Source organism: Anomaloglossus baeobatrachus, chromosome 4, assembly GCF_048569485.1.
Source record: "Anomaloglossus baeobatrachus isolate aAnoBae1 chromosome 4, aAnoBae1.hap1, whole genome shotgun sequence".
NCBI lineage: Eukaryota > Metazoa > Chordata > Amphibia > Anura > Aromobatidae > Anomaloglossus > Anomaloglossus baeobatrachus.
The window spans coordinates 464,978,938-465,004,786 of record NC_134356.1 but is presented as its reverse complement, the minus strand read 5'-3'; the positions used below and the strand labels follow the sequence as shown (position 1 = coordinate 465,004,786).

General features: G+C 41.6%; 1 protein-coding gene across 1 annotated transcript in view; it reads left to right on the top strand.

Annotated features, from left to right (window-relative positions):
* Positions 1–25,849, top strand: part of TRPM1 (transient receptor potential cation channel subfamily M member 1) — a 338,789-nt gene that overhangs the window by 186,794 nt on the left and 126,146 nt on the right. The window contains exons 9-16 of the mRNA XM_075345679.1: positions 8,105–8,177; positions 10,070–10,170; positions 10,534–10,704; positions 12,999–13,133; positions 16,978–17,028; positions 19,318–19,458; positions 19,722–19,751; positions 25,428–25,717. Coding sequence (XP_075201794.1) covers positions 8,105–8,177; positions 10,070–10,170; positions 10,534–10,704; positions 12,999–13,133; positions 16,978–17,028; positions 19,318–19,458; positions 19,722–19,751; positions 25,428–25,717 — 992 coding nt within the window. The remainder of the gene's footprint in view (positions 1–8,104; positions 8,178–10,069; positions 10,171–10,533; positions 10,705–12,998; positions 13,134–16,977; positions 17,029–19,317; positions 19,459–19,721; positions 19,752–25,427; positions 25,718–25,849) is intronic.

Sequence of the window (25,849 nt, the reverse complement as noted above, 5' to 3'; positions counted from 1 at the left end):
AGACAGGCCCAAATAGCCATGGAAAGTCATGACATTAGCTGAAATCTACCAGTAATTAGAAATTATTCTGCCACTTAATGAAAAATATCAGCTGGTTCAACTGATGACCTATAAAAAGGAGTATCATTACCAAGGTGCTACACAAGAAACATCTCATGATGGGTAAAACTAGTGAATTGTCTCAAAATCTTTGCAACCTTAGTGTTGCAAACCATACTGATGCATTGAATAAAGAAGAATTGGTAAACTACTGAAGGTTTCAGTAAGTTCACTGTTGGGACCATTATCTGGCAGTGGAAAAAACACCATAAACCGGCCATGACCGGGTGATTCCCACAAGACTTCAGACAGAGGAGTGAAAATAGATATCAGAAAAGTTGTCCAAGAACCTCCTGTGGAGATCTACAAAAAGACCTGGACTCAGCAGGTACAATTGTTTCAAAGGAAACAATAAGTAATGCACTCAACATCCATAGTCTGTATGCACGCTCACCAAGCAAGATTCCATTGATGAACAAAAAGTATGTTTACACGAGTGTAAAGGTAGCTCAACAACATTTAGACAAGTCTGTGAAATACTGGAAGAATATAGTATGGACAGAGGAAACCAAAATTGAACTCTTTGGATACCATAATGCACACCATGTTAGGCCTAAGACACACATTCGTGCTGCCGGTACGTGTTTGGCAGTTTTTTCACGTACCGGTGGCACGGAGACACGTGGACCTATGTTTTCATTATTGTTTGGACACATGTAAGTATTTTGGAACGGAACGTGTGTCCGTTCCAAACTTACGTGCGTCCGTGATTTTCTCACGCTGACATGTCCACGTATTCTCCGGCAGCACTGGTGTCACACGGCACGCACTCATACCACACGGATGTAGTGTGGATGCGGTTCCATGTGACAAAAAAAAACACATACTCACCTTCACCAGCCCCGCAGATTCTTCCGCTGCAAACTGTTCCTGCCGGCCGCCGCTTGTTATGAGCCTGTAAGGGTAGTGGGAGTGCTGTCACGAGCACTAATTTTCGCCCCTCCGCTCGGACGGAAGCAGCGTCAGCGGGGAGTGGGCAGGGCGGGAGCCGAAGATCAGAACCCTGGACAGCAGCGCGGACCACGTGAGTATGCAAATTACCGATTCTCCGTGTACTATCGCGGATAGCACACGGAGAACACACGTGGACCGCACGTACCCGAGACACGTACTTACCACACGCAACACGCAGGGAAAATACGTGTCTCACAGCACGTGCGTGTTTTTAACAGATGTGTGTTGGAGGCCTTAAAATACATATCACCCCAAAAACACCATACTCGCAGTAAAGTTTGGAGGTGGAAACAACATGGTATGGAGCCATTTTTCAGCATATGGCAAACTTCATATAATTGAATGAAGCATGAATGGACAAATGTACTGAGACATTCTGTATGAAAAATCGGCTGCAATCTACCAGAATGATGAAGATGAAACAAGGATGTACATTTCAGCAAGACAATGGTCCCACATGCACAGCCAAGGAAACTCTCAATTGGTTTCAAAGAAAGAAAATAAAGTTGCTAGAATGGCCCAACCAATCACCTGACCTGAATCCAATAGAAAATTTATGGAAGGAACCAATGCTCGGAGCTCATAGAAGGAGCCCACAGAAGCTTGAAGATTTAAAGAGTGTGTGTTTGGAAGAATGGCCCAGCCAATCACCTGATCTGAATATAAAAGAAAGTTTATGAAAGGAACTAAAGCACAGAGTTGACAAGAGGAGCCCACAAAACCTTCGGCATTTAAAGAGTGTTTGTGTGGAAGAATGTGCCAAAATCACACTTGAGAAATGCATGTGACCATTTCTTCATACAGAAGGCGTCTTCACGCTGTCATCACCAACAAAGTCTTGTGTATGAAATATTAAATACATTTCAGTAGGCGTGTTCAATACTATTCCCTATGTCATTTCTCATTATTACACATATCTTAATTATTTAATTTACATATATGTTTGATTTTTTTGCCTGTGTAGATTGGATGGGTTGTTATCAACATCTGGTGAGAAATTCATGTCATATAGCAGCTTTAGAAATATATTTACTTAGAAAATTGGTGATGTGTTCGATACTTATTTCACCTGCAGTATAGTGCTGTGCATTGCTTTAGGCAGGTGTTGGAAAAATGCATATTATTATTAATACTTTATTTTTTTTATCAAAGTAAATTAAGAAAGGAGGAATCTAAATCAAATAATTATTCAGTATTACAACCTTTTGCCTTTGAAACAGCATTGATGCATCAATTCTCCTAGGTACTCTTGCACACAGTTTTTGGCGGAGCTCGACAAGGAAATTGTTCCACAAATCTTGGAGAACTAACCAAATATCGTCTGTGGATGTAGCATTGTGCAAAATAATAAACCCAGAAAGACACAATGATCTTGAGATCAGGGGTCTGTGGGAGCCATATTATCATGTCCAGGATTCATTGTTCAAAATGACATTGGCTGTATGTTTGGGGTCACTGACCTATTGCAGAATAAATTTGTGGACAATCAGATGCCTCCTTGATAGTATTTCTTAATGTATAAGTATTTGCCTGTATTTATCTAAATTGAGGACACCATTTATTACCAAATCCTCAATTCCATTTGCAGAACTGCAGTCCCAAACTTGCAAGTACCATCTGTCATGCTTCACTTTTGCTTCAAGACAGCCACTCATTATTGTACCTCTTGCCAGCCCTTTGGGGAATAACTTGCCTTTTGTTGCAGCCAAATATTTCATATTTTGTCTCATCAGTCTGGAGCACCTGCTGATATTTTTCTTCATCCAAGTTCCTATGTTTTGTGCATAATTAAGTCACTTGTCCTTGTTTCCAAGTTATATGTATACTTAACAAAGTGTGCCTTACATGAACGGAGATCGTCGGGAGTGGGTTTATGAGTGGGCTCATAAACTGAGCGTGCTTAATGCAGATTATGCCTGTGCTTTTCAGCCATAATCTGCCTTTAACAGCTGCCGGTGGAGACGAGCAGCAGTTAACCTGTTAAATGCCTGTCAATCTGTGACACTGACTTTACAGTGTTTAGCCCAGAAGCCATCACGGTTTATCCATCAACCACCACGACTCAACTGTGGGTTGCCGATGAGCTGCTATAACTGCGTTCAAAGGGATGATGTTTATGAGACTGTGATTTTCACTAATATACTGCAATACAGTAGTATGGCAGGATGTAGTATAAGCGATCAGATGAACACAGGTTCAAGTTCCTTAAGGGAACTAAAAAAAACTGGAAAAAAAAAAAAATTTTTAATCACCATTTTTTTTTCCTTCATAAAATTTTTTTTTACAAAAATAACTGTGATGGGGTCCTTCTCCCATATCACACAATCAACAAAGCAAGATATGGATGATCATTCCAAAGAACATTTAGTCCAAGCAAATCAAACGGTCCATACAATAATCCACTATACAGAGGGTAAAATAGTCCAGAAACATGAATATGGTCCAGTAAGCAATAAATGTCAAGGTCTCTCTGGGGAGCTGCAGCTTCTGCCCCAAAGGATGAATCCTCCTGCTTCTCAGACAGACTCAAGAATCTCCCAGGTAAACAGAGAGTTTAGGTGGATCCCAGACCCCCCTCCCCCTGACCTAGGGACAAAAGCCCAGCAGGGAAGGGATTAACTGGCAAACAGGACAATGTACACAGAATGGACAGAGCACCACGCCTAAAATACGAACCTACACAAAATTATACACAACCCCCCATATATCACAATCACAATAACCATATCTGGTATTGGCACATCTGTAATAGTCCAATCTATCAAATGATAAAATTAATTAACCCAAACGGTAAAAACTGTAAATGGAGGAAAAAATAAAAAAGTTTCAACTGCGAAATAAAATATTTATTAATTAACTAATTTACCACAAAATAGTATCAATAAAAATGTTAACTTGCCACGCAGAATGAAGCTCTCAGCTCCACCAAACAAAAAATGAAAACATTCTTGGAATGATTTTTTTTCACATAAAAAAAAACAATTTTGGTATTGCTATAATCTCCTTGACCAACAGAATCACGTTGCAAAATCATTTTTACTGCATAATAAACGCCATCATAACAAAACCCCAAAAATATGGAAAGTGGATTTTTTTTCCCATTTTCCATTTCATCACAAGGTAGAATGGATAGTGTCATTGAAAATTACAAAAAAGGACCTCATATGATTGTGTCAGCTGAAAAATAAAAAGTTATGGCTCAAGTAAAAAGCACAAAAACTAATAATCATCCAGTCCTTAAGGAGTTAAAGGAGTTTTCTCATCATCATAAATAGGTAAAATTGACAAGTGAATCAAAAACAAGCAACTTCAGAATTTGTTTATTAAAAATCCTCTGAATTATCAAGAACAGAGGTATTTTTAATTCTACTGTATTTATATTTACTGCTCATTTCCTAGATTACCAGCTACCTCTGCAGAATATTAGAGGTGGCTGGTTTTCTGCATTAAGCTGCTTTCACACTTCCGTTTTTTTCCATCAGTCACAATCCGTTGCTCTGAGAAAAAACTGAATCCTGAAAAATAATTTGCAGGATTCAGTTTTTTCCCATCGTATTAAGGGCGTATTGCGACTGATGGCCTTGTGTTGCATCTGTCCCGCGACGGATCAGTCGTGGAATGACTGACTGTCGGGCAGAAGCAACGCACAATGCAACGTTTTTTGTGTATGTTGAAAAAACGGATAGCGACGGATCCGTCAACATCCGTCATTAGTTATAATGGAAGCCTTTGGACACAGGAATCAGTCGTCATCCGTCATATGATGGAATCAGGCGACAAATCCGTTTTTTTACTCTGGGCATGCCCATATCGACTGTGAAGTCAATTCTGGTCACAAAAATATCTCTCTCTCTCTTTCTCGAACTTGCAAGCTCTTTGCTATAATGCTGGTGGCAACCAATGCTGTGAAGCTACTGTAACTAGATCTGGTTCAGTGCCCCTGTGTTTCTTCCATGCTGAAGAAGCAAAGCTGCTACCATAGTGCTTGCAACATCAGAGAGAGCAGAAGAGCGGTGTGTTCTTAAAGCTAATAATACGATCCCTTTAACAAGAACCACCGTACAGTTGAAACCAGAAGTTTCAAGGCGACCTATTTGTAGGTCGCCTTGGTCGCATTTGCCTTTTCAGCTTTGCCCCTAACGTTTCAATAGGATTGAGATCAGGGCTTTGTGATGGCCACTCCAGAACATTGACTTTGTTATCCCAAGCCACTTTGTAACCAATTTGGCAGTATGCTTCGCATCATTGTCCATTTGGAATACCCATTTCTACCCAAACTATAAGTTCCTAGCTGATATCTTGAAATGTTACTTCAGTATTGCCACATAATCTTCTTTCCTCATGATGCCATCTATTTTGTGAAATGCTCCAGTCCCTCCTGCAGAAAAACAACTCCACAACACAATGCTGCCACCCTCGTGTTTCACAGTTGGCATGGTGTTCTTGGACTTCAAAGCTTCTACCTTTTTCCTCCAAACGTAACGATGCTTATTATGGCCAAACAGTTTCATTTTACTTTTGTCAGACCACAGGACATGTCTCCAAACATTAAGGGCTTTGTTCCTGTGTGCATTTGCAAACAATAATCTGGCTTTTTTATGTTTCTTTTGGAGTAATGGCTTCTTTCTGGCATAGTGGCCTTTCAGGCCTTGTTGATACAGTACTCATTTCACTGTGGATAATGACACAATCTTACCGGCTTCCACCAGCATCTGCACAAGGTCTTTTGATTTTGTTCTTGGATTGATATGCATATATCTGATCAAAGCACATTCATTTCTGGTACACAGAACTCGTCTCCTTCCTGAACAGTATGATGCTGGACATTCCCATCTTGTTTGTACTTGCGTGTAATTGTTTGTACAGATGAACAAGGCACCTTTAGGTATCTGGAAATTGCACCCAACGATGAACCAGTCTTGTGCAAGTCCACAATTCTCTTCCTGAGATCTTGGCTGATTTCTTTTGACTTTTCCATTATGCTACACAAAAAAGCAATGTGTTTCAAGTGTGCATTAAAATACATCTACATGTCTGTCTCTAACAGGGCCACCACTAAAAATTTCAGGGCCCCATGCTGGCAACATTTTTGAGGCCCCCTTGGGACTCCACCCAGGCTCCAACCCCAGCTCTGCCTCCACCCCTAAAACCTCCTACAGTCTCACTGCCACTGTTGGAAAAACATATGTGCGTGTGTGTGTATATATATGTATATATATATATATATATATAGTCATGGCCAAAAGTGTTAGCTCACAACCTGGGAAGGCGGCATACAGATGGAGATACCCCACTCAACCAATACTTACTAAACCCACGTGACTACCATTCAGATGGAGACACTCTGCTCGGCTGTACAAAACATAAATTAACCCTTCACCGCCATAATATCTTGGAACTAACAGATGGTGATAACCTGCTTGCCTTAATAGAACCTATATTAACCCTTTATAACCACAACATCCTGCAATATACAGATAGAAGCAAATGATCTCATACAGGACAAACATTAACTCCTTATGATCATGGTACCCTGAAGCCTACAGAGCCACCGCGGTACCAAAAAACGTCCCTTGCAGATATTTTCCAGTGGGAATCACCACTCCAATATTGAGAACATTGCCGATTGTTATATAAATATCAGCAGAATCCATTATCAGCATTTCTATATACTACTTACTTGGTGGGACTCCATTCCTTTCTTTACTTCTCTGTCCATACTGAAAAAGACTCTTTTGTGGAGCGACTCTGTTTGAGAAAGGCCACAAGTGGCCGAAATGTCACACGACAAAATTATTTTTTTCTGTCGCCATATGAAATAAAACTCACCTAATTTTGCAAATTAAAACTTTTTTGTCTTACGCATATTTCTTAAAAAAAAAGTGTGCAGTGTTTTTTCTAGTATCTAGCTGAAGCAAGGCAGGGGCTGAGGTCTGCGGGCCTGCGGTCAGCGGGCGGCCCCGGGCAGGGATCAGCGGGCCCCACCCCTGGGCTGGGATCAGTGGGCAGGCCACTCCAGCACCTCCCCACCCCAGCGATCATCTTCATCTAATAGCGCTTACCTATCCCCACTGACTGCCGCGTCCTTACCACCTCAGCCGCTGCTACTTGCAGGAATGTAATGAGGTCGCAGAGTGTTGACCTCACCACCCTGCTGCATGGCCCAACGATGACGCGCTGACGTCCTGCTCTGCTCCAATGACCCTGCCTCCACTCCAGCACATGGGTAATTTGCATGCTCCGCCCATTTGCATGCAAATTAGGCCCTTCTGCTGCTGCTGTGACTAGGGCCTGGTGAACAGAAGGGGCCTGTCCTGCCTGGAGCTTAAGATAAGTAATTACCCCGGGCCTTGCCGGGCCCCCTCTTTTCACCGGGTCCGGTACAGCAGTCACAGTAGTAATGCCCTGATGGCGGCCCTGGTCTCTAATTAACTCAGATGTTGCCCATAAGCCTATCAGAAGTTGACATCATCATATGGGCTGTCTCACATTGTAATATGATCAATGTTTGCAGCGCTTTGGATGTAGTGTGTTTTCACTGCGTCCAAAATGCTTCATTATACAGTACAAGCACAGTGGATGGGATTTCTAGAAATCCCACGCCCACTGTGTGTGTGTACGGCCCGCAGTGGAAACTGGCCTGCAGTGCGGCTTTCAAAGCCACAAGCATGTCAATTATTTGCTATGGAGTCGCAAGCGTTCTCCGTAGGGAGAACACAAGCAAGAGACAGCAGCACCCCGAACCCTGATAATGGACACAGACAGCTGCAGTCTCTTGCTTTCTCCTGCGAAGGATATTCGTGGTAAAGCAGGTCAGGACCTGCTGCACCCTGTAGGTGGGCACAAACCCTCATTTACTTATTGATTTTTTATTTTTCATTTTTTTTTTGGTTGTGCATCTATATTACCTACATGCATTGTAAACCTGATGACAGATTTGCTTTAATATGGGTCATCGCTCACTCCCTAAAGTTAAATCCAGGAAACACCATTTTTGTGGTATTTCTCTTTTGTCATGTAAATTAATTTGACATGTTCTTTTTACCTACAGATTACTGTTTTCAGAATGGGATCAGAAGGGCAACAAGATATTGAAATGGCTATCCTAACAGCACTTCTAAAAGGTACATTAAAGACTAAGTTGTTCTGCATAGCCCATCCAGAAGCACAATATTTATACAGAAAAGATTGGGAAAGACCTGCTAGAGGCAATTTCTAACTGGTGGGTTAAAAATACGTTTTGCGAATCCTTGTTGAAGATTGTGAAGCTCCAACTAACATACACCTAATGAAGTATAATTAAAGACAATGGGGATTGTCAGATAAACTTTAGGTACCGTCACACTAAGCGACGCTCCAGCGATCCCACCAGCAACCTGACCTGGCAGGGATCGCTGGAGCGTCGCTACACAGGTTGCTGGTGAGCTGTCACACAGGCAGATCTCACCAGCAACTAGTGACCAGCCCCCAGCCAGCAGCGTCGCGTGGAAGCGATGCTGCACTTGGTAACTAAGGTAAATATCGGGTAACAAACCCGATATTTACCTTGGTTACCAGCGCACACCGCTTAGCGCTGGCTCCCTGCACTCCTAGCCAGAGTACACATCGGGTTAATTACCCGATGTGTACTCTGCTACGTGTGCAGGCAGCAGGGAGCCGGCTTCTGCGGATGCTGGTAACCACGGTAAACATCGGGTAACCAAGAAGCCCTTACCTTGGTTACCCAATATTTACCTTCGTTACCAGTGTCCGCCGCTCTCACACTGCCAGTGCCGGCTCCCTGTTCCCTGCACTCCTAGCCAGAGTACACATCGGGTTAATTACCCGATGTGTACTCCGGCTACGTGTGCAGAGAGCAGAGAGCTGGCACTGACAGCATGAGATCAGCGGATGCTGGTAACGAAGGTAAATATCGGATAACCAAGGTAAGGGCTTCTTGGTTACCCGATATTTACATTGGTTACCAGCGTCCGCAGAAGCCGGCTCCCTGCTCACTGCACATTCAGTTGTTGCTCTTTCGCTGTCACACACAGCGATGTGCGCTTCACAGCGGGAAAGCAACAACTAAAAAATGGTCCAGGACATTCAGCAACAACCGGCGACCTTACAGCAGGGGCCAGGTTGTTGCTGGATGTCACACACAGCAACATTACTAGCAACATCACTGCTATGTCACAAAAGTCGTTCCTTAGCAGCGATGTTGCTAGCAATGTTGCTTAGTGTGACGTGGCCTTTACCACGAAAAAACAACCCTTTGTGGCTTGTTACACTTGAAGACTTATTTTTTCAACATGTTCTTATCTTTGTAACATTCACATAGATTGATCTGTAATAAAACCTCTATCCAATGAAATGAATAATTTTCATGTGGCACCTGATCTGTGCAACTTTAACAATATTCACATTTTGATGGATGTCAGAGAGTATTCAATAAGGCAGTTTGCTTAAGTATGAAGTGATTGTTACCTGCTTATAGTAATTAGTGCTGAACGAGCACTACCATCAGTACTTGAAACGAGCAGGACAGACCCTTGGACGGGCATGACTCAAGTACCGAGTATAATGGAAGTCAATGGGAAACTTAAGCATTTTTACTAAAGATCATCAGGAAAATGTTCGAGTTCCCCTTTGACTTCCATTATACTTGGTACATAAGTCAAGCCCGTCCAAGGGTCTGTCCTGCTCGTTTTGAGTACCAAGCAATCGAGTATGGTAGTCCTTGCTCATCAATATTAGTAATCCAAAGCAGGGCATGATGATTAATGTCGAGGTGAGCAACTCTACCTTTAGTCAGTAAGTTATTTTTCTTTGCATATATGATTTTTGTGCTGAACTTGCATGAAAATATCCTTGCATTTTGAGTGCAAGCATATACCATGCGATATAGATTATACCTTCTGATCTTTCCTTCCAGTTTTTAGCTAATAGACACTTTTCCAGTATTTATTTGTGCTGGACAATGACCTGTCTGAAACTTTCCTATGTTACATCGATAACATTTTAACATTATTTTCAGGTACGAATGCATCTGCTCCAGATCAGCTTAGTTTAGCATTAGCATGGAATCGGGTTGACATTGCGCGCAGCCAAATTTTTGTATTTGGACACCAGTGGCCGGTAAGATCCCCTTTAAAGGGCTTGAGAAAACTTAGGAATAAAGTATTGATCTTATAGAGTAGTCTATTACAGCAGTCATTGCATACTTGGTTTTTTTTTCTGCCAGTGAGCTCTAGTTTTATCACTCTCAAAATCGATGTACCATGAAATCTCCCCCCCCCCAAAAAAGGCCATATAAAAGTATTCACTCTAAAGATTGCAAATAGTTTGCCCTAAAGTGGTCTTTGTTCGGCATATGTCTTCCCCCAGTGATCCCCAGACAGCTCCGTTATGTTCTGAAATGCCTGGCAGGTATACAATTCCCCATATTTTGTTTAGAATACTTATTAAGTTTGATTTTAATTATTCCATTATTGTACCAAGCCTTTAGGAAGCCTTACAACTGCTGATGGGGCCACTCAGGAAAAAGAGAAGCGATCACCTGCCCCACAAACCAAGGGACCCAGAGGGAAGGGCAAAGGAAAAAAGAAAGGAAAAGGCAAAGAAGAACCAGAAGAGGAGACCGATCCCCGGAAGATTGAGCTTCTCAACTGGGTATTACTCTTTTTTGTCTCAGGAATTGTTATAATTACTGAATGACTAATCTGTATGAAATTTTTAAGCAAATTAGTAGCGTAAATAAAGCCAACTAATAGATGGTATAAAGTTAATCAAAAAGTTTAAAGAGGTGCAAATTTCAATGTGAGCCACTGTGATAACTTTGTGCGTTTTAAGACTGTCCAATTATACACTGTCTAAAAATTATACCGTTTTAGTAAATCTCTTCAAATGTGCTTTGTTATGGTATTTTGCAATTTGTTAAATATAGTATTATGTTGAAAATTGCAAGTGCTGCATAAAAACAACTGCATTGCTTGGTCATGTACAGCGATAGGCCTTCTTCACACATCTGTATAAAACGTGAAAAAAACAGTACTGGTGTCATCAGTGTTTTGGATCAATGTGTCATCCATGTGTCCTTTTTTACCATCAATGTTATCAATTTTTTTCTATTATGGAGAAAGAAAGAATAAAATTACAAAGCTTCTCCTATACTTTGCAATGATAAATACATACAGCTATGGATGGTACATAGATGTCATCCATGTGCTGTACGTTTTTTTCATGGATCCATTGACTTGTCATCCGTGGAGCCGTCAAAAAATAGACATGGGAGCAGCCCAATAGGTTATAATGGGTACATGTGGTATCCATGAAAAAAACGGCCACAACAGGTACTGGAAACACAGACACGTTAAGGGGGCCATAGTAAATATGTCCAATAGTTCTGAAATATTAGCCACAACAACTAAGAAAGCCTTGGAAATAAATAAGAACACTATTTTTGTGCAGTCAAATGGTATAAATAGTGGAGTGTGCCGCCCCCGTGCCAGCAGCCGGCGCTGCTCGGGTCCGGGCCTTCTGGGGTGGTTGCTCGAGGGTCTCCTGACCAGGGGGTCTTGCGGACACGCCGAATACAAAGGGGAACGTAAATGTACGTGCTAGGCCGTAGTAAGTTCATGATGCCACCCACGGTGTGTGGTGAAGTGGGACACCACCGCTGCTGTTGTAGGGCACCCAGGGGAGATGTTGTGCAGCTAGTTGTTAACCCCTCCGTGGGTAGGGATGGTGGCCCCGGGACCCGGTGTCTCAGTGCAGGGTATAGCGACCGCAGGGAGTGTTTGTGTACTCACAGTTAATAAACCACACAAGTCTCTGGTAAACCAAGGTGCTGGTGGCCGGTGCCGCGGCCGTTTGCATTCCGGTCCCCCACCCAGCTGGTAGTCTCTATCCTTTTCTCTGCACTGTTTTCTGTAAGGTGGACTTCCTAGTGTGAAACTCAGGAGTCCACTCCTGGCTGGATGTGGCCTAAGGAGCTGCGCCCGCAGACGCGGGCCCGTGGGATCTATGAACCCTGGCGGTGACCTCCTATCCCTATCAGTGGGCTGTTGTCTTCTATGAGGGACTTTGGGTGGGACTGGACCTCTAGTCCTGGCCTCAATCGGTGAATTAACCAGTCCGCTTGTTTCCGGTTCTGGCTTCAGGGTCCGAGTACCTCCCTTTGTGCTACGGTTTCCGGGTCGGTTCCCCGTGTCGGTATCGGCGGGCTACAATCCGGTCCCGGTCCACCTCGGTTCTGCTGAGCCGTCTTCCCGTCTCCTGCTGATGGAGACCACTGTCTGCCTCCTAGCCAGAGGTACCAGGGCTCCTACCCTGGTACCATTCAACTTGAACTTTCCTGCTGGCACTACACTGAGCTCCAGCCCACACTCCTCTCCAAACTGAACTCTAAGCTTATCTGCTTGTTTTCCCGCCCCGGGCTGTCTGGACCCCTGGGTGGGCGTGTCCAACTGCCTGGTCACGCCCACTGGTGTGTCTATCTTTGCCTAAGGGGGGGTGACTAGGGTTTCTAGGTTGGCTGTGTGTTTCCTAGTGAGGGAAGGTGTTATGCAGGGGCCTATTTGTAACTACCTGGTTTTGCCAGGGCGTCACAGGAGTTTCTTAAATGTGCATTATATCCTATGTTAAAAAATATTATCAGCTCTGGTTTCTGTTGTTTAATATTTATGCATGAGTAATGCACAAAATAAACCATTCTGGCATAATTATTCTGAGCTATTTTAATGCTAATGTGAACAAGGCCTTATTCATCTCATCTGTTCTGTACGTTATTGTGATATTGTATAGTGTCATTTAATTCCTTGATTAGACTAGCTCACTTCCTCAACATTCTCATGATGCCTCTATTTCTATAATTAGAGTGATCTCTCTCATAGCATATAGCTAGGCTATATATAATCTTATTTAATGTACGTAATGTACGATGATACGTACTATGTGTTTCAAAGGTTAATTCTCTGGAACAAGCCATGATGGATGCCCTGGTCCTGGATCGAGTGGACTTTGTAAAGCTTCTCATTGAGAATGGAGTGAACATGCAAAGGTTTCTCACTATTCCTCGCTTAGAAGAACTGTACAATACTGTAAGTAGAGCACAATGGTTTGGTTTGGGTAGGTCTATGTGCACATGTATTTTTATTGCTTTTTTAATGTGTTTTTGAGTGCAGATTTTGGATGCCAGCAAAGTCAATGAGAATCCTGACATCTAATGCATACGTTGAGTATACTCTCATTACAGACTTGGTGCAGATTTAAATCTGGAGCATGTCAATTCTTGTACCTTTCTTGCTGCAGATCTCACCCATTCTAATGCATGGGAAAATCTGCACCAAAGAACACAATTTTGCCCCTGCAGTTTTCCTACCAAGAAATGCAGAAATTTCCAAGTGCTAAACGTGTGCATAGATCCTAAATGTTCGACCTCCTACACATGTGTCCATCAGTGCATTGTAGTCTCCATTTGGTGATAAAGTTTAACTCCAAATGGAAACTGATGGAAAAACTGGTCTCAGTGCTTGCACTGGTATTCTTCTTATCTGTCCCAGTGCATCAGCTGGTTCGTCTGACTGGTGCAGTGCTGGCCCAGTGGCTGATCACTGTGTTTGATGTTATACTTTGATCTGGCTATGGACCATGTCCTAGGAGTAAAATGGTGACAAAGTCATCAAATACAGTGTATTTATGTGAACCTCGCCTTTTAGATTTACCATCTAATTTTGTCCAGCGACACCCATAGGACTGGATTGTCACATAGGTGAGTATAATAAAGGTCTTTTTTGCATAATACACATCGACTTAGGGATATACAGTACATACTGTATAGAATGTTGTATATGAGGGCTTACTGGTGGTGGACGCACTTTCTATGGGGAAAATCCTGGTGACAGGTTCCCTTTAATATGTAGCCTTTCTGCCAGGCAGCCTGAATTTAATACGATGCATATGGGTGCATAGGAAGGAAGACAGTGCCAGAGTACTTCTTAAGCCCGCTTTACACACTACAATATATCTGACGATGTGTCGGCGGGGTCACATCTTAAGTGACCCACATCCGGCATCGTAAGGTACATTGTAGTGTGTAACAGCTAAGTGCGATTGCGAATGAACAGTAAAACGGTCATCGCATACACGTCGTTCATTCCTCATGAATTGAACGTCAGGTTGTTCATCGTACCCGGGGTAGCACACATCGCAGTGTGTGACACCCCGGGAACAATGAACAGGTCTTACCTGCGTCCCGCGGCTCCCAGTCAGCAATGCGGAAGGAAGGAGGTGGGCGGGATGTTTACGTCCCACTCATCTCCGCAGCTCTGCTTCTATTGGCCGGCTGCCGCGTAACGTCGATGTGACGCCGAACGTCCCTCCCACTCCAGGAAGTGGACGTTCGCCGCCCACATCAAGGTCGTATGGACGGGTAAGTACGTGTGACGGGGGTTAATCGTTTGTGCGGCACATTCAACAAAATTGAACGTGCCGCACATACGATGGGGGCGGTTACAATCGCATACGATATCGTATGCAGAATCGTAACATGTAAAGTAGGCTTTATATTTCCCATATGGAATGAATGTTACAGTTGTGGCCAAAAGTTTTGAGTCTGAAACAAATTTTGGTTTTCACAAAGTTTGCCGCTTTAGTGTTTTTAGAGATTTTAGTCATATGTTTCAATGGTTACTGAAGTACAATTACAAGCATTTCATAAGCTTTTAATCTTTTATTGACAGCTGTATTAAGTTTATGCAAAGATTCAATATTTACAGTGTTGACCCTTATTTTTCAAGACTTTTCTGGATATAAGCTTCTAGGCTAAATCCTGACTGATGACCCATTGCTGCCTGATCAGAAATTGGAATGTATCAAAATTTCTGCATTTTTGTTTGTTCCTCCTCTTTTGAGGATTGACCATAGGATCTCAACCAGATTGAGATCTGTAGAGTTTTCTTGCCATGTAGCCAAATTTCAATGTTTTGTTGCCCCAGACACTTAGCTAACACTTTTGCCTTGTGAAATGGTCTCCATTATGCTGTAAAAATTATTGTTCATCGCCAAATTGCTCCTGGATCATTGGGAGATGTTGCTCTAGGAAGATGTTTATATACCATTCTTTATTCATGGCGTTGTTCTTAGGCAAAACAGTGAGTAAGTCAATTTACTAGGACCCCAGACATCAATTGTCTTAGGATGTATTAACTGTTGCATGACACAAGACTTATGGCGACCCTCATCTTTTCTTCTCTGGCAATCAGTCATCCAACTATCCCAAACAATCTGAAGGAGTCTTCATCAATGAAAATAACTTAACTGCAGTTCTTTGCAGTCCAATCCATGTGCTTCCTGCAGTTATTTCCTCTGATGAAGCCCCCTTCAGACTGTTTGGGATATATGGAAGAATGATTGTCCTGAGAAGAAAAGGTGACCACTACCATAAGTCTTGGGTCATGCCAACAGCAAAGCAGCCAGAGACTATTCATGTATTATGTCACTTTTCACCCAAGGGAGTGAGCTCACTCACAATTTTAGCCAATAACACTGAATTCAACAAAGAATGATATCTAATTAGCCAGTAACACCAACTTTCACCAACCATCCAGATGGAATTTTTTGAGTCAGTGATGAATAGAGATGGTAGAATCAATTCACAGCTCTCCTGTCCATCAGCCATTTGCGTACTTCGTGGCCTGCAAATCTCCTTAATTCACTGCATTCCTGGCTCTTCTTTTGATTAATTATCCAAGGCCAACATGACATAATCATCATGGCATGATGTACACACGATGTTGTGACAGCCCAGCTATTCAAACAAGGAGCCGTGACTGCTGTGACGTAAGGAGATTTACAGACCTTCTGTTAAGCTGGGTTTACACACTGCAACATCGCAAAGGACATCGCTGTAACGTCACCGGTTTTGTGACGTTATAGCGACCTCCCCAAGTCTCTGTTGAGTCGCTGGTGAGCTGTAAAACAGGCAGATCTGGCCAACGATGCAACAGCGATCCGGACCTGCAGAGCGACCTAGCTGGTTGTTGGGGACGTTGTAAAGCAGCTTTTTGAAAGGGAAGTCGCTGTAAAGTCCCCTTTACACACTGAAACTTTCTAGCGATGCATGCTGCACAGCGAGAAACAAAGGACCTAAGAATGGTCCTGAACGATTTGTAGTGATCACAACTTCACAGCAGGGGCCAGGTCGCTGATGTGTTTCACACACTGCAATGTCGCTGGGGAGGTCGCTGTAACGTCACAAAACCGGTGACGTTACAGCGATGTCGTTTGCGATGTTGCAGTGTGTAAAGCCACCTTTAAGCAGTCACAGTGACCTGGCTGATGTACTGGAATCTTCTAAATCGATCCTCCCATTTCTAGTGATGACCAATGCTTTTTCCAGCAGGATGGATCACCGTCTCACAAGGCAAAAGTGATTGTTAAGTAGCTTAGGGAATACAACGTTGATATTTTGGGTCTGTGACTAGGAAAATCCTCAGATCTCAATCCCATTGACAATCTGGGGTAAATCCTCAAAAATTGAAAGGACAAACAAAAACATATAAATTGTGACAAACTCAAAGCATTGATTAGACAAAAATGCATGGTTATCAGTAAGAAGTTTGCCCAAATGCTGATGCCAGCATGTCAGGGCGATTTGTAGACGTTTTGAAAAATAAGGGACACCATTAAGAGTTTTAAGTCTTTGGATAAACTTGATGTGTTTCTCACTTAAAGATTACAAACTTACAAAATGCTTATAATTGTACTTCAGTAAACATTGGAACATCTCACCAAAAAAATCTAAACACACAGAAGACACAAACTGCGCGAAAACCAAAACTTGTGCAACTGTGCCAGTATATTGAAAAAAAAAAGAAATGTGAAAGTTTATTATATACAACTGCATATAACCTTGTGATAACTGGTGATTATTTTCTGTTTCAGAGATTGGGTCCTCCAAATACTCTACATTACCTTGTAAGAGATGTAAAGAAGGTAAATTGTATACCCAAAAGTGAAATGGTGATGAGAATAAGATGTTGATAAAACCTATTAAGATTACCTTCATAAAACTTTATACGTACTTCCAATAAAAGGGGTTAGTGAAACACCCCAACTGTAATAACATCTAGCAAAAGCGATCAGTTGGAGGTGGCTTTTTGATGTTGCATGTGACTTCTGAGTAGTAGATTATGATTAAAGACAGCACATCAACAAGGTAAAAAGTGGCCAGCTTTATTACTACTGTTCCCCTAAGTATTCTTTTTTTTTGTTTTCGGTTTGCCATACGGTTCCAGAGATATGGGCCTTTCTATTTAGTGCAAATGTTTAAGAGCTTTACAAAAGGGGCGGAGATCACAGTAATAATGCAGAGGACCCTAGAAACACACCCCAGAGGATCATATGAGCCACACTTCCTTGGCAAAGAGCCTAAAAGATTTACACTAATTAAAAAGGCCCATATCTCCTGAACCATACGGCAGAGTAAAATAAAAAATAAAACAAAATACTCACTTTAACAATGGAAAATAAATTGGAGCAGAAGCTGGCCACTTTTGACCTGGTGACAGGTCCTCTTACAGCTATATACAGGGACAGATTGGTGTGCATGTGTTTGCATGTTATATGGGTTTGCTTACCATCATGTTGTTCATGCATTGCATTTGGTGCATTAATTCTTGTGTTTTTCATTGCTCATGTACCAATTACTTTCCATCATCCATCTCCATCGCTTCATTGCCATGCAGAGAATGACTAGGGGATTCGGATGGGTTAACATGGAGGTGAATCTCTTTTCAATCTAATCGTAATACATAGTACAGATGTAGTTAGTTGTTAGTATTTATGAGAACTAAGCTTTAAGGCTGTAAGGGGTACTTTGCACACTACGACATCGCAAGCCGATGCTGCGATGCCGTGCGCGATAGTCCCTGCCCCCGCCGCAGCTGCGATATCTTGTGATAGCTGCCGTAGCGAACATTATCGCTACGGCAGCTTCACATGCACTTACCTGCCCTGCGACGTCGCTCTGGCTGGCGAACCGCCTCCTTCCTAAGGGGGCGGGTCCTGTGGCGTCACAGCGGCAGGCGGCCAATAGAAGCAGGGGGCTGAGATGAGCGGGACGTAAACATCCCGCCCACCTTCTTCCTTCCTCATTGCAGCCGGGACGCAGGTAAGGCAATGTTCCTCGCTCCTGCGGCTTCACACACAGCGATGTGTGCTGCCGCAGGAATGAGGAACAACATCGTAACATCGGTCCTTCCGAAATTATGGAAATGACCGACACTACACCGATCATACGATTTCGACACTTTTGCGCTCGTTAATCATATCCAAAATGATTTACACACTACGATGTCGACAGCGACGCCGGATGTGCGTCACTTTCGATTTGACCCCACCGACATCGGAGCTGCGATGTCATAGTGTGCAAAGTACCCCTTAGGCTCCCCATATGCCTTAGATAGTTGCTGACCAAACAACTGTTGGGCCAACAGCTATCTCTCCCGAATCCCCCATACATAGGAACGCTCGGCTTGGCCAAGCACTCCTGTGTTCTCTAGTAGAGAGCTGCTGCCAGACTTATCGGGACAGTGGCTCATCGGGGGTGAACTAAAGGATCGGCATTTGGAATATCCGTAGGTCTGATTCTATTCTCTCCCAACATCATCTGTCAGGGAGAGCTGGGAAAACCGATTGTCGGACGATATTTACGCTTTCGGATTGTGTAAGAATTGTATTATTGCAATAAATATTATATACATTTTAGTACAATCAAAATTATTCTAATCATTGCAGATGTAGTTAATTGGAAATCCCAATTTTAATCTATTGTGAAGGGTTTTAAAAATGCTTCATAAACATTATTATTTTTTTTTTTTTTTTTAAATTGCATCTTTATTGTTTCAAATGGACAAGAGTACTACTGTATGTAGTATGAAGTATAGTAATACGTTCAGTTCCATTTAACCTTCTCTAACATTAAATATAAAAATATCCCATCTCTGGGAACTAAGACTAAAAGTACGATATTAAGTGCGAGGTATTAGATTGAATGGAGAGCCCACGAACATAGGAAGAAATAATAGACACAAAGGCTGTAGTAACCTTCATTTCTCTACATAACAGAGCACATAATATCTTTTATAGAACATCTTTAACTTCCCATTATTAAAGCTAGCTTCACCAGCAATTTTTTTTTTATTTTTTCAGACTAATACTTTAATTAAAAATAATCCAGCTTGAATGTGATAATTTTTGCTAAATATTTTTTTTTCTGGACAGGGTAACCTTCCACCAGACTATCATGTCAGCTTGATTGACATTGGTCTTGTACTGGAGTACCTCATGGGTGGGGCCTACCGCTGTCACTACACCAGAAAGAACTTCAGGACCCTCTACAACAATTTATTTGGACCAAAAAGGGTAACGTTAAATGATACTTTGGAATTTGTGATTGGGATTCAAAAATTTACATTTTTAATACCAACAGTTTCTCATGACATTAGTTAATTTTATCGGAAAGGAATTAAGTGTTAAAAGAACTTTTTTTGTGTGTTTTGTGCTAGTGGTATTACCTCTTACTCTAATTTTTTTTATATACAGTATATATGTATATATGTGATAAATTATTATGCTTAACCTAAGTGAATCCAGAATTGCTAACGAATATCTGTTGTTTTCCACAGCCAAAAGCCCTCAAACTTTTAGGAATGGAGGTAAGTGTGTATTTGCCTGTTACTCTGATTTTCTGTTCTGGATTATTTCTGTCTGGCAATGTTATTTCTCTTTTTGCTTTAAATGTTTGTAGTTTATAAGTATTCCATCAATTTGAAAATGAAAATTAGCTCACTTCTATTTAGGTTTATGGCGGGCTTCAGTGGCGTACTGCTAATGACAGTAAACCATGCAACCGCTATGGGACCCGTGAGTCAGGAGACCAGTGCCAGAACCAGTATAAGGCCTCCCTTCTGCCCAACATTGCATTTTCAGCTGTATTGGCATCATGAGTGCAACATACTATGTGGAGGACTGTGAGGGATGCATTATACTATATGAAAGACAATGTGGGGGCATAATACTATATGGAGGACTACGTGGGGCCCATTATACTACTTGGAAAGCAATATGGGGGCATACTATATGGAGGACTATGTGGGGTGCGATATACTATATGGAAAACAATGTGGAATGCATTATACAGTATGGAGGGCTATGTGCAGCCTATTATACTGTTTGAAGAACTATGTGGGGGCCATTATACTATATGGAAGGCAACGTGCGTGCCTTTATACTTTATGTATGGAAGTGAGTCCCATTATACTATATAAAGGACTGTATGGGGCCCATTATACTATATGGATTTATGTGGGGGCATTATACTATATGGAGGACTATGTTGAATACATTATACTATATTGAAGGTAATGTCTGGGCATTATACTATATAGAGGACTATGAGGGTAGCATTATACTATATGGAAGGCAATGTGGGGGCATTATACTATATCAAGGACTATATGGGGCCTATTATACTACATGGAAGGCAATTCGAGGACTTTATACTACATAGAGGACTATGTGGGGTGCGATATACTACAGTGTTTTTCCAAAAATAAGACCTCCCCCAAAAATAAGCCCTAGCAGGGATTTTCAGCATTTTCGGAGCAAGGCTTAAATATAAGCCCTACCCCGAAAATAAGCCCTAGTCATGGTTCAATAATGAAGTGTCCATACAGCTAAAAAAGTTACTGCTACTGCAGGACACTTCATTATAGACAGCGGGCACCCGAAATCACACTCACAGACTCCGAACAGAGGACCTGCAGTGATCGCACATCCGCACACATCAGATCTCACACACACAATCAGATCTCACACACAAACATCGGATTGCACACACAAACATCAGATCGCACACACAATCAGATTGCACACATAATCAGATAGCATGCACAAACATCGAATCACACACACATCGGATCGCACACATACTCCCCACATCCAGCGACACCGATTTCTTCTCGCCGGCAGAATCCTGAGAGGCTGTGCGGTGAAGCACAAGGACCTGTCGTAATGCTTGCTTACAAGACATGTGTACACGTGACTTCCTCCCTTCATTCCCTGCAGCCGGAAGCATTGTTTAACGCTGGATGTGATGTGTGTGCCTGTGTATGTGTGTGATCTGCGATCTGCTGTGTGTGTCGGCCAGAAGCAGGGGAGGACAACGTGCATCACCCACCGGAGATCGCAGGGAGGACCTGGGAGCCACGCAGATGTCCGGGTCTAGTAAATATGAGTCTCTTGGGAAGTGGGGGGTCTGCTTTTTTGGGGGGTAAACTGTTTATCCAAGAATAAGACCTCCTCCAAAAATAAGCCCCAGTGATTTTTTTGGGGGTCAAAAAAAATATAAGACAGTGTCTTATTTTTGGAAAAACACGGTATATTGAAGGCAATATTAAATTCATTATACTGTTTGGAGGACTATGTGGGAGCATTATACTATATAGAATGCAAATTGTGAGCCTTTATATTTTATGGAGGGCTATATGGAGCCATTGTACTGTTTTCAGGGCTATAATGGGGGCCAATTGTACTGTGTGGGGGTCACAGTTGGGGCATCATACTGTGTTGGGTCACCATACTCTGCCAAGGGGTACAGTAGGGTCATCATACTGTGTGTGAAAGGTACTGTGGAGGAATTGACTGTGGGGATATCATACAATATTTGGGGGCACTGTTTTACATCATACTTCATGAGGGCAATGAAAGAGGAATCTAGGGTCTTCAGTAGAAGGAAAATTACTTTGTAAGACCTGTAAAGTTGTGAGATATGCTCTCCTATGACACCTACCAAATATTTTTTTCTTTGGGTTATGGGGGGTGGGGGGCAGGGGGAAATTAGAACTTCTGCAATGGGGACCCATGAATTCTAAAACTTTAGGCACCCTTGGTAAAAATTACTGTTATTGTTAAACAAGTTGAAGATGAAATTATCTCTAAAACGCATAAAATTAAAGATGACACCATTTCATTTATATTTTAGGCAAAAAAAATAATTCATCTATTACATTATACAATTAACAAAAAAGGAAAATGGGTGTTGCAAAGGTTTGGGCACCCTGCAGGGTTAGTATCTAGTAGAATCACCTTTGGCAAGTATCGCAGCTTGTAAACACTTTTTGGAGCCAGCCAGGAGTCTTTCAATTCTTATTTGAGGGATTTTCATCCATTCTTCCTTTGAAAAGTCTTCCAGTTCTGTGAGATTCCTGGGTCATCTTGCATGCACTGCTCTTTTGGGGTCTAGCCACAGATTTTCAATGATGTTCAGATCAGGGGACTGTGAGGGCCATTGTAAAACCTTCATCTTATGCCTTTTGAGGTAGTCTATTGTGGAATTTGACATGTGTTTAGGATCATTATCCATTTGTAGAGGCCATCCTATTTTCAACTTCAGCTTTTTTACACATGTTTGCATCAAGAATTTGTTAAAATTTAATTGAATCCATTCTTCACTCTACCTGTGAAATGTTCTCTGTGCCATTGGTTGCAACACACCCCAAAGCATGATTAATACACCCCCATGCTTAATGGTTGGTGAAATATTCTTTTCTTGCAATTCTGTGACCTTTTTTGTCTACACATAGCATTGCTCATTGTGGCCAACAAGTTCTATTTTAACCTTATCAGTCCACAGGACTTATTTCCAAAATGCAGCAGGATTGTTTAGATGTTCTTTTGCATACTTCTGACTCTGAACTTTATGGTGAGGATGCAAACAGGTTTTCTTCTGAAGACTCTTCCATGAAGGCTATATTTGTGTAGGTGTCTCTGAACATTACAACAACAACAACCCTAGAGTCTGCTAAATCTCCATGCAGGTCTTTTGCAGTCAAGTGGGGTTCTGATTTGTCTCTCTAGCAATCCTACGAGCAGCTCTTTTAGAAATGTTGCTGAATCTTCCAGACCTTATCATGACCTCCACTGTTCCTGTTAACTGACGTTTCTTAATTACTTTTTGAACAGAGGAAAGGGCAGTTTGAAAACGCTTTGCTATCTTCTTACAGTTTTCTCCTGCTTTGTGGGGCTCCACCTTTTTCATTTTCAGAGTGCTAGGCAGCTGCTTAGAAGAACCCATGGTTGCTGTTTTTGGCACAAGGTTAGAGGAGGCTGGGATTTTATAAAGCTGTGAAATTTGCATCACCTGGCCTTTCCTAATGATGTTAGTGAACAAGTCATAACTCTAACGCTAATTAAGGTCTGAAACCTTGACTAAAGTTATCTGAGCACACAAATCTCCAAGGGTGTCCAAACTATTACATCGACCTATTTTCCTTTTGGTAATTTTTCAAATGTAAAAGATGAAAATTTTTATTTTGTGTGTCTAAAATACAAAAGGAAATGTGTCATCATTTACGTTACGCCTTTATGAGATCATTTCATCTTCAACTTGCTTAACTATTAAGCTCAGTAATTTTCACAAGGAGTGCCCAAACTTTTACATATCACTGTAACTACTGCCAATACTGCATCTTCATACAGGTATGGTATAACTATGACTAATGATCCAAAACTGATCAAGGGGCCCTTTCCTAAAATACAAAAGACGTATAATGTAGATCATTATATTATATTTGATTAAGATGAAATACCATATGTACTGTTCCAAATATTTCTTACTCTAAGTAATAAATCCACATTTTACTTTACCCTTTGTACACTGATTTGGAAGCTTCCTCATTGTTTTTCCCTTAGGATTATACATCAGTGTGGTCACTCCCTGCCTGTTGTCCCTTTACTGGTTCCTGTAGTAAAGGCCTCTCCTACCTATCCCTATCTAAGTGATCCAATAACTGTAGAACATCCGTATGTCCAGCAGTATAAAGAAGACTTTGCTTTTACTGAGGTGATCATTTCTGTTCCATGTATTGTCTCAAGTAGGAGAATCATTTATTCCAGTGCATATTTCATTTCAACATTCATGCACACGTTTAGTATTTGGAGCAGATTTGTTTTTGTGCAAAACTGCATGTTAGCAGGAAATACGCTGCATAAAATATGTTCATTTTTGCTTTTTTCTTCCATTTTTTTTACAAGTAATTTAAATATGTGAGAAAATATGCAAAAGCGCTGAAAGAATGAACATGACACAGATTGGAAAAAATGCTCTAGGTGCAAATCTGCAAGGAAAAACTAAGCAGTATGTGCACAAGACTTTGCTGTTACTCATTCATTTTGCTGGTAATATAACATACTGTGTTTTTTTCTGTGCAAAATTGCGCAGAAAAAAAACAGTAAAAAAAGCAGCATGTGCACAAGTCCTTACTCTTGTTATGAATGAACTGCAGAATTAAAAATAATGCATTGTATATACAAGAGAAATGTATATATATATATATATATATACATATATATGCATATATATATATATATACATTTATTATATCACTTCTATTATTTTTCTGGCATAATTAAATTGAACAAATTAAAGGGAACCTGTCACCAGATTTGGGGCCTATAAGCTGCGGCCACCACCAGTGGGCTCTTATATACAGCCTTCTAATATGCTGTATATAAGAGCCCAGTCCGCTGTGTAGAACGTAAAAATCACTTTATAATACTTACCTAAACGGTCGCTGAGGTCTCCATTCTCCGGTGCCGGCGCCTCCTCTTTTGGCCATCTTTGTCCTCCTTCTGAAGCCGGGGTACATGACGCGTCCTACGTCATACACACTTGCTGGTACCGCGCAGGTGCACTACAATACTTTGATCTGCCCTGCTCAGGGCAGATCAAAGTGCGCCTGCGCAGGACCTCAATGGCGGCGAGTGTGGATGACGTAGGGTGCACCCCGGCTTCAGAAGAAGGACGACAAAGATGGCAGAAAGAGGAGGCGCCAGCACCGGAGAATGAAGACGCCCATATGACCCAACTCCACCGCAGCGACCATTAGGTAAGTATTATAAAGTCATTTTTACGTTCTACAAAGCAGCCTGGGCTCTTATATACATGATGTTAGAATGCTGTATACAAGAACCCACTGGTGATGGCCGCAGCTTATAGGCCCCAAATCTGGAGACAGGTTCCCTTTAACATGAACACCAGAATTCTGGACTCCATAAAAACTAAAATATATGTCATTTTTTTTTTTTTTTACAAAAAGAAAAACAACTAAACTATGTTGATCTGGTCAATAGCACATATGGATAGAAAATGCAAGCTTTTGCATTGACATCTACTCACAATTATTCTAATATTACTAAGAATTTGATAGAAACCTTCTAATTTTGTATTGTTTAACCATATTTGAAAACTGTAGCTCATAGAAACAGTTAACATTGCAAGGATACTGCAATGTTGTAGTTTTCCCAGTCTAACCATACATAAATAACTTCAGGATGACGAGCCTCCAACTAAAGGGAAGAAAAAGAAGAAAAAAAAGGAGGAAGAAATAGACATTGATGTGGATGATCCAGAAGTTAGTCGATTTCAATACCCCTTCCATGAACTTATGGTCTGGGCTGTACTTTTGAAAAGACAAAAGATGGCACTCTTTCTGTGGCAGCGTGGAGAAGAAACCATGGCAAAAGCATTGGTAGCATGCAAACTATACAAGTCAATGGCTCATGAGTCCTCTGAAAGTGAACTCGTAGATGACATTTCCCAAGACCTGGACAACAATTCAAAGTTAGTTTTCTATATCCTTATCTGTTTTTTTTATTCTAGGGATGGTCCCAAGTCCAAAGTAATTTTCCTCCTTAGTCCTTATCTTATTTAGTGCCATAATCTAAACTATTTTCTAATATACGTGAATTAAAA